Consider the following 10323-nt stretch of genomic DNA (forward strand, 5'->3'; position numbering starts at 1 on the left):
CGCATATTCGCCGGTGTGTAACCGCCTTTAGAGTTGCAACCTGACCCTAGCTCTAACCTTAACCCTCACTAAGCACATACCTAACTATAACCCTTAACCTACAGTATGCTTATAACCATAACCTCAAACCTGAGCCTTAAGGCCCTCTATCTATTATGGTCCTGTGTATTCAATTCATCAAGACATAAAGACATACAATACAATATACAAGAAATCATCAATACTGGAACCAATGAAGAAAATACAAATTCTAATGCCTGGCCTAAATTTCACCTAAAAAGCAATGGGTGTTGATTCTGTTGAGTAAAACTGCACTTATTCTGGGAGTCCATGGTGGCTCAGCCACCTAGTGCACACATCACACTATGCTGCTTGTGTCTGTGAGGTCCGGGGTTCAACTCTCACTCTTTGCATGTCTCTCCTCTCTCTGCCCTTGATTTTCTTTCTCTCTACACTATCCTATCTGAAGTCTTTATTTAGACTGAAAAATCTGAACAAAAGGCTTGAAAAGGGAGTCATTTGGTTCAAAAGGATCAATTTCAATCAATCAATGTTTTACTATCTTTCCTACAGGGTCGTGCCTTAACTTGTCTGTCTGCTAAATCTTTTTTATAATTGTTGGAATGTGGGCAGGCAGCAGATGTTTGTTACAGCGGTTGACCTCGCGGACATAGGATTCTGAGTTATTTTTGTAAAGACTGTTTGTCTCTGGCAGTTAAGATAAGAATTCGCTGCGAGCAGGGTTCGAACCTGCGCGGGGAGACCCCATTGGATTTCAAGTCCAACGCCTTAACCACTCGGCCATCGCAGCCTGTCTCACTGTACTTACTGTAGTTACTGAAAATCACTTTTGGCACCCGAGAAGTGAGAAGTCCTCAGCGATAACATTCAGCATATCTCCCAGCCATTCCTCATTCAAGGACATACTTTATGGCAAATGTCTTGATCCAACACTGATAACACAAAATGCAACAACAACTATAACATAGTTAATAGCCTACAAGTATATTTATTATACCATAATCAACATGATTATGGAGAAAGTATTGTAAGGTGCATGTTTGCTTTTTACGAAAGTACACAAAATTAAACTAATTAAACGTTATTATCATAGGCTACCAATGTCTTAATATTGTTCTATGAAAAACACAGATCAACGATTTAAAAAAAAAATTGATTGAAGGAGTGCCATTTGATTCTCATGTGATTGTTTTGGATGTTTGCTTTGTGTAAATCTACTCTTAGAGTTTGCAACCTGACCCTAACTCTAACCTTAACCCTCACTAAGCACATACCTAACTATAACCCTTAACCTACAGTATGCTTATAACCATAACCTCAAACCTGAGCCTTACTCTTAAAATAGGCCACTGAAAATATGAAAAAAAATTGCACTAATAAAATGTAGTAAAAAACCTATACACTAGACTCATAATGTCAAAAGATATAGACTATTGAATTTACGTAAAAACAACAATCATGTTATGATGTAGCCACAGCCCCCTTTACTCCTTATCAGCATGTCAGTTATTCACTTCAAGTGAGCATGAAGAACCTAAGTTCAACTTAAGGGGCACTTCAGACACCGTTGACACACCGTGGGTCCACCGCTTGCAATATATGTTGAACCTATTTTAATTTGGTATGTGCCTTAAATATGCAATTGAATTTCAATTGAACTCTTCAGTTGTGCTCAACTGACTGTTATAGAAAAATGGATTTGTGGTCATCTCTCCTGGTCACTGGTGGATCTACATGCTCTTTCAGGCTGGTGAACAGGCTCATCGGGTGCCTGCCCACACCGGAGCCGGCCCGCAAGAAAAGCTGGAGGTGGCGTAACATCAGCACCTCTCTGGTTCACAGTACCCTGACTGGAGCATGGGCCGTTTCATGGTGCGTACAATTAACAATCCACAACAATGGAATCTAAATGTATAGATAGAGCATGTAACAGTATGTGAGATGCAGTTGCTGGTGTCAGTCGATGTCAGAAACTATGACTGCTGTCCTTTCTTCATCATATGAAATACTATTGCATTTCTGGCATCATCACAATCCTGTTTTCTCTGTCTTTTTACTTGAAAAACACAACACAAATACAGCACATACAGTACACAAAACAATATACTTCAAATACAAATGTGGAAAGTAACTAAGTACTGTAGCTAATTAAGTAAAACCTTGAAGTAGGCTACTTTTATTTTTAATTGAGTATTTAAATTTTTGTGATACTTTATACTTCTACTGCACTATTTCAGAGGCAAATAATTTACTACTACGATTATTAATACAAAACAAACATTAACTAATAAATAATGATGTACAGCTTAAGCTACCCAGCAGCACAAAGTAGGCTAATTAAATTAAATTCAGCCAATCATTTAAGTGATGAACGCATTAACACATTACTTATTACAGTTCAATATGATTGGATACAGGATAGGTGGGCACTAGGGACATCTGGGCACCTCAATGTAAAATTGGCCTTTTTGTCTAAAATGTTTAAAATATATATATATTTGAAAATGGCCTTAAGTAGTGTAAAGTATACATGATGTGAACATGCACGGCACATCATTATCAGACTTAATGTTATCCTTAAACCTTTTGTTTATGCCCCAAAATGACTGGATGTGCAGGTTTTGTAACACTTTGTACCAATTGTAGAAATATTAGACCTTAATTGTCAAATGTTTGAGCATGTTCTAATTCTGTATACTTTACTTTACTTAAGCTAATTTGTCATATATATATATTCTTTTTTTACATTTTGGACAAAATAGCCAATTTTACATCGAGGTGCCCAGATGTCCTTAGTGCCCACCTGTCCTGTTACCTATTCATCATGCTGGCAATACTAGCCTACTTTTGTACATTTACTCAGGTAAACTTTTGAATGCAGGCCTTTTCCTTGTAACAGAGTATTTCTTCATTGGAGTGTATTACTACTTTCATTTAAATACAAAAATAAAAGTATTCTTCCACCACTGTTCAAATGTAAGCTAACAAGCTAACATCGTTTGAGCTAACACGTAAACACACTGAAGGTCTGTGTCTATGGAAATGGTATAAGGCTTTGTTTACCAGTGGTTCTACTGTAGTCCAGATATTCCCTCTGTGATGAATGATGAATGCTTTCATCTCTCACTCCACAGTTTCTACCTCCACCCAGAGATGGCCAAAGACCTGATCTCCACTCATTCACTGTTTTCTCACAGTCTGGTGGCGGTGTCTATAGGTGAGACTGGGAGCCATGCTGGTTACATCATGACGCTTAACCCATTAAGGCCTGAACTTCCGATTCTACAAAATAATGTCTTCCAAATCTTAACAGTTTTCTGAAAAACGTATGTTTCTATATCAGTGGTGCTCAAACTTTTTCATGTCAAGGACCCCCAAAATGATATGTATTTGGCTGCCGACCCCCATCTCAAAATATTTAGTTCCAGGGACCCCCAGAAGCACAGATTTGAGTAACAAATGTTCAAAGATTTGCAAAAATGTTTTTTAAAAAAATAGCAGATCTATAGCTCATAGCGGGTAACGGGAGTCCCTCAGGGCTCAATACTAGTGTATTTTCTGTTTTCTGTTATTGTGGGGAAAGCTTTAGCTGAAAATAGCTGATCGACAAGCTCATAATGTGATGGGCGTTGTGAGCTTGTCAATCTGCTATTTTCAGCGAAAGCTTTCCTCACAATATGGATGCTGAAGTTGTACAGTATGTGGTTAAAAGTGTCATTCACTCCACACGACATGAAAAACAGGCTAAAAACTCACCATAAAACAGTAGCCTATTCACTTAAAAATGCCAGGTTTGAATGAAATCCACCGTCACATTATTTTGAGGCGGAAAAACTGAATGTGAAAATGTCACAAGCATATGGTGTCTATTGTAGAAGGCCTATGGCCATCCAAACCGTCCACAGTTTCTACCTCCACCCAGAGATGGCCAAAGACCTGATCTCCACTCATTCACTGTTTTCTCACAGTCTGGTGGCGGTGTCTATAGGTGAGACTGGGAGCCATGCTGGTTACATCATGACGCTTAACCCATTAAGGCCTGAACTTCCGATTCTACAAAATAATGTCTTCCAAATCTTAACAGTTTTCTGAAAAACGTATGTTTCTATATCAGTGGTGCTCAAACTTTTTCATGTCAAGGACCCCCAAAATGATATGTATTTGGCTGCCGACCCCCATCTCAAAATATTTAGTTCCAGGGACCCCCAGAAGCACAGATTTGAGTAACAAATGTTCAAAGATTTGCAAAAATGTTTTTTAAAAAAATAGCAGATCTATAGCTCATAGCGGGTAACGGGAGTCCCTCAGGGCTCAATACTAGTGTATTTTCTGTTTTCTGTTATTGTGGGGAAAGCTTTAGCTGAAAATAGCTGATCGACAAGCTCATAATGTGATGGGCGTTGTGAGCTTGTCAATCTGCTATTTTCAGCGAAAGCTTTCCTCACAATATGGATGCTGAAGTTGTACAGTATGTGGTTAAAAGTGTCATTCACTCCACACGACATGAAAAACAGGCTAAAAACTCACCATAAAACAGTAGCCTATTCACTTAAAAATGCCAGGTTTGAATGAAATCCACCGTCACATTATTTTGAGGCGGAAAAACTGAATGTGAAAATGTCACAAGCATATGGTGTCTATTGTAGAAGGCCTATGGCCATCCAAACCGTCAAATATTATGTCAACCTTGAACCACTGACTGTTGTCTGTGAGTAAAACATCACCACATAACTCTGTGAGTAGTGCAGGTCACTGGAGGAAAGTTCACAAATGTACTGTGTGTGTGTGTGTGTGTGTGTGTGTGTGTGTGTGTGTGTGTGTGTGTGTGTGTGTGTGTGTGTGTGTGTGTGTGTGTGTGTGTGTGTGTGTGTGTGTGTGTGTGTGTGTGTGTGTGTGTGTGTGTGTGTGTGTGTGTGTGTGTGACCATCCATTACATAACGTATGTGATTTGCTGATTTCTCCTTCAGGTTATTTCATCCACGATTTCTTAGACCTGGCTTTCAACCAGTCTCTTAAAAAGTCTTGGGAGGTGATGCTTCATCACGCTATGGTAATTATTTCTGTGATTGTGTGTGTGTGTGTGTGTGTGTGTGTGTGTGTGTGTGTGTGTGTGTGTGTGTGTGTGTGTGTGTGTGTGTGTGTGTGTGTGTGTGTGTGTGTGTGTGTGTGTGTGAGGGGGGGGGCACGATCTCCGTGACTAGTGGTCACGTTCATACTGTCGTGTTTGGGATTGAAAGATGTATTTAGCTACAGTATGAACAATGCCCTATTGGTGGCTGTCTAGCAGTTCAACCTCTTGCCGCAGTCGCATTTATTGAACTAATTAAACTGAGTGACCCATGGGTAAATTCGCCCTCTGCATTTCACCCATTCTAACTATTAGGAGCAGTTGGCAGCCACTGAGCAGCGCTCTGGGACCAACTCCAGTTCTAACGCCAGTGCTTGAAGGTCAGTGGCACTGGCAGGGGCAGTAGTATGTTCCTACAGTAGCATCATGCCAGGTCTTTTGGTGTGGAAGCCAACCCATATGAACTCATGGAGAACATGCTAACTCCACACTGAAATATTGGGTTCAAAGTCAAGCCCAAGACCTTCTTGCTATGAAGCAGCAGTGCTAACACACAAAATGTTTTTCTGATATATCTATGATGTTTTGTGTGTCCTCTTATGTACTGATGTGGGTCCCTTTAGTGACTCCCTTTGTCCCTCTCCCCTAAGTTGCTGATTTGACCAGAGAGGCAGTAAAATATTATCTTTTCCACCATAAAAAAAACATGTAATCTCTAAGCATATCTCCTCACAGTCCAAGGTGAGCTGCAAATACACTTCTACAAAAATGCTTTTAATCAGAAACAACAACGTGCTGTAGTTCAAGTCTATATGGATGATGAAAGTAAGTACAAGTAAAGACATGTTTAATGAATTGTCTTTCACTTAAAAGTGGGTCTGGCCCCTTATGCAGGGGCGTAGCCAGAACGCTGGCAGCAGCTGGGCCTGGGCATTTGTGGGTGGGCACTCACGCACGCGCGCGCGGGCGCGCAATATTTTGGGCGGTTTTGGGAGTTTTTGGGGCGGTTTTGTGCGGATTGGGTGAATATATTAGGGTGAATGTATATTTTTATTTTTTTTGCCAAATACTAGAGAGATGTTGGTGAATGTCAATATTATTGTACAAACAGGATTTTAGGATAAACAGGATAAAATAAAATAAAATAATAATAATAATAAAAAACTTTATTTCTGGGATTTAACATCTACTCATATTAAAACGCAAACAATTCTATCTACGTAAATCTAAGCAGATCCACAAGTGCTGTGTGTGTGTGTGTGTGTGTGTGTGTGTGTGTGTGTGTGTGTGTGTGTGTGTGTGTGTGTGTGTGTGTGTGTGTGTGCGTGTGTGCGTGCGTGTGTGTGTGTGTGTGTGTGCGTGCGTGCGTGCGTGTGCGTGCGCGTGTGCGTGTGTGCCTGTGTATGTCTGGCTGAGTCTGTCTGCCTCCCTTGGTGTGGATTGATCCTATATTTCCTATTGTACCACTGTATACACACAGGTAATCTCCTGTTTCAGCCTGGCTTTGACCTCTCGTCTCTATGTGGGATTTGCTGTGGTGTCTCTGCTGGTGGAGATCAACTCCATCTTCCTCCATGTTCGCCAGCTCCTGCTCCTAGCCGGACAGAGGAACCGGCCAGTGACCTGCGCCACCAAAACAACCTCACACCCCTCCACCGCCTACCGACTCATCAGCCTGCTCAACCTGGCAACGTAGGTCACTGTATAGGTCACCTATATCAGTGCATGTGTTAACTTGAATTCAACTGAATTGAACACTAAAGGAAAATGGTTGAGATTGTGACATGATGAGATGAGATAAGTTGAGATAAGGTTAGGTGAAATAAGTTTTGACCTCGGTTGGTCCTCAGGCATAGGCAGGGGGCTTTCTTTTACATTATCTTGCCATGTCTATCAAAATAATGCTGGTGCAAGTTTCAAGAAGCGCACATCACATTACCGCCCTAGCTGATTCCCATTTGCTGAACGACCTAGGGGCAGTGGTGTAAAGTATCTAAGTACATTTACTCAAGAACTGTACTTAAAGGGATACTTCACTTTCACATAAAATAAACATTAAAAATATATATTAAAAAAATTAAAGAAGTTATGGCAAAATAAAGGCCCCCTCACACATTAGTAGGACACTCTAATGCGTGAGGGGGCCATGAATTTTCCATTACTTTTTTCATTTATTTTTAATATATTTTTTAAATGTTTCCCCGTCCCGAAAGTGAAGTATCCCTTTAAGAGGAATTTTTTAGGATTTTTTACTTTACTGGAGTATTTCCAATTTTCACTCCACTACAATTATTTGAAAACTTTAGTTACAAAGTTACTTTGCAGATATAAATTATTAAATGATAAAACATACATTAACCACTTTAGCCCTATTTTATACCTATAGGCTATTTGAAAATAGCCGATCTACAAGCTCAACGCGTGTCGCATCGCGACGCGTTGTGAGCTTGTAGATCTGCTATTTTTGGTACTTTAAGTACATTTTGATACCAATACTTTTGTACTTTTACTCAAGTAATTTTTTAACGCCAGACTTTTACTTGTAACAGAGTACTTCTACAATGCAGTATTGATACTTTTACTTTAGTAAAACATTTGAGTACTTTTTCCACCACTGCCTAGGGGTTATAAGTGGCTGTCTAGTAGCCTAAACAATGTGTCCAGGTAAAGGGTCACTGAGCAAGACATCGGATCGCTGCTTGCTAAATAGTTGAACGTCACTCTGGTTGATCATCAGCTAAACGCCAGAAATGTAACTGTCTCCATCTCAACCTCAGGTTCTTGATGTTTCGTGTGTGCACGTTGGGTTGGATGACCCGCTGGCTGGCCGTCCACGGCAAACATGTGCCCTGCCTTGTCCTGACACTGGGGACTGTGGGCCTGAGTATCATCACCACCATGAGCACGGTGCTGTTCTACAGGCTGCTCCGGGCTGATGTGTTCTGACACAAACAATGCTACCATGGACCAGTAGAGGGAGCCAGCAGCACGATTTTCGCTGCATGTGCATGAGGACAGTGTTCATTTAGCATTCACTCTGATGAAGGTTTAAACCAGTGGTTCTCAACGAGTGGTTTACGTATATTGTGACTTGAATAATGTACTGACTGAATATGAAGTCAAGAAACTATACATGAAATTAAATATTCCTTTGGCTTTGTTAAGGAATATTGGTGGTGTAGTGGCTAGAGGTTTGGGGTACCAATTGTGTAACTGGAAGGTCACAGATTTGCTTTTATGCTCTTGTTGGAAGTGTTGTTGAGCATGACACCGAACCCTCACTCGCTTACTCATTATACTGACACATTTCCATCAGTGGTGAGTGACGTCTATTCTCTCAGATTTCATCTCAACACTTTGAGCTGTGAAACCAAATGTCTTTATAGAGCACGAATGAGAATTTTCATGTTTTCTGTATTTTTATTTAAAAAACAAATAAAACAACTCAGTACATACTCTCTCTCAGACATCTAGACTATATGCTTCAGTTATGTGAAACAAAACAATATAGTTATGTCTTACTCTTCCAGGCTGATAGGCCGAAGGCCGGGAGGTAAGAGTTTATGTAGGCCAAGGAAGAACCTCCACCCCACTTTTTTTCAATCAGCCTCTTGGTGGTGCTATAACAGGCCACTTTGTATTTTGGCCTATAACTCTTGAACCATGGGTCATACAATCAAACATTTTTGCCCTAGATTCCTTCATCGTGATGCAACTCCAGAGACCGTGGCTATTTCCGCCTAACTAGATTTTCTGCCATTTCATATTTTCGTAGCAATACTACCAATAGAGATTTTGTCACAATTGAACACAATTCAGCACACGTTATGGTGTCATGTGATCAACATTCAGATTTTTCATATTCCCTTCCGATTGTCTATGATTGGCTTCCTAAATTTGCAGGATGGTCCCATTTTACTAAAACTGTCCAAAAATCATGAAAGCAGTGTCCAATCTACCCAAAATTTTAATCACACATCGAGGGGCCTCTAAAAACACAGAGCCAAAAGCACCCATATGGGGTGCTACAAATGCTACAAATGTCATAGTCCCACACACACGCACACAAAATTAGGCTCAAACGGTCTCATGAGTCATGTGACAATGGCCATCAAGCAGGGCTTTGATACTGCAGAATTATTGTTTGCCTGTAATTGCTTTCAATCACTTGTGGGCGGTGCCTGTTTCTTAAAAGATTACCATACCGTGAACGCAACATCCAGTCGTCCCCAAATTGGAATGGCATGTTAAAGGGCCTCTTCAAAAAGGGCACATTCAACAGCCACAGATGGCTCATGTCAAAACCTGGTCTGTGTTCTGTACTATAATAGTACTGTAGAATATCAGTTCACTGTGGCTGTTTGGTGTGGCTTCAGCTCAGAGTAACACGTACCTTAGAGGGTGTTCTGGTGTTCTTTAATGTAATTATGGATAGGGCAGTGATTGATTGAATACTTTATTAGACAGAAATATAAACAGCACGATGGTACAGTAAGACATTTAGGCTAAAAGGGATGACACAAAAAAGTATGGGGACTTCTTTCCATTGTGGTCCTACAGTATGTATTCAATGAATCAACAGAGCATCAGCTATTACACATTAATACACGTCATCAACAAATATAAACAGCTATATATACAAATGAGAAAAAGGGGAAAGGAAAAACGGCAGTTGTGTAAGACACCTCCTTTCAAAGGGAGTAAATAAAACTAGCTCCCCTTGTGACCTTCTGATAGATTTATTTTAGGACAATTTTGAAAGAAACCAGAGATACACATCCTTTATGGATGGTTTCAGGGCATTCCACATTGTGGTGGCAGAGTAGTAGAATGAGAATGTTCCCTAAATTTGGGGAGAACCAGATCGTGGTCGCTCCCTCTGGTGTTGTGGCTGTGGGTGTCACACACTATTTTGAAGTAGTTAGACAGGTATGAGGGCACTGTCTCTTTGAGTATCTTAAATACCAGTCCCATTGATATTTGCTTAACCCTGTCGTCTACCCTGAGCCATCCCAAACTAGCAAAATGTGTTGAATATAGGTGGGTCGACATGGGGTTTAGGCCGAGGCGAGTAGTAGTCGAATCAGTTTGTTTTGGGAGGTCTGAAGCTTTGTTTTCAGTCCCATTGAGGTGTTTGATAACCAAGAGGTGCAAGCATAATCAAAATGGCATTGAGCGAGGGCAGCTAGAGGCTTTAGTGCACTTTTGTTGACAAAAGAGGAGATCCTGCCCAA

At 40.5% G+C, this 10323-nt stretch overlaps 1 protein-coding gene across 1 annotated transcript; it reads left to right on the forward strand.

The window, feature by feature from the left end:
* Positions 1–1714: 1714 nt before the first annotated feature.
* LOC308090852 (TLC domain-containing protein 2-like) lies at positions 1715–8035 on the forward strand (the record flags this gene model as incomplete). Its single annotated transcript, XM_080436125.1, has 6 exons — positions 1715–1893; positions 3156–3287; positions 3897–4009; positions 4989–5071; positions 6570–6781; positions 7867–8035. 6 exons carry the CDS (start codon positions 1715–1717, stop codon positions 8033–8035), a joined length of 888 nt encoding a protein of 295 aa, XP_080292251.1.
* Positions 8036–10323: the final 2288 nt, after the last annotated feature.

Source organism: Gymnoscopelus braueri (genome assembly GCF_963280865.1).
Source record: "Gymnoscopelus braueri genome assembly, chromosome: 8".
In the NCBI taxonomy this organism is placed as follows: domain Eukaryota; kingdom Metazoa; phylum Chordata; class Actinopteri; order Myctophiformes; family Myctophidae; genus Gymnoscopelus; species Gymnoscopelus braueri.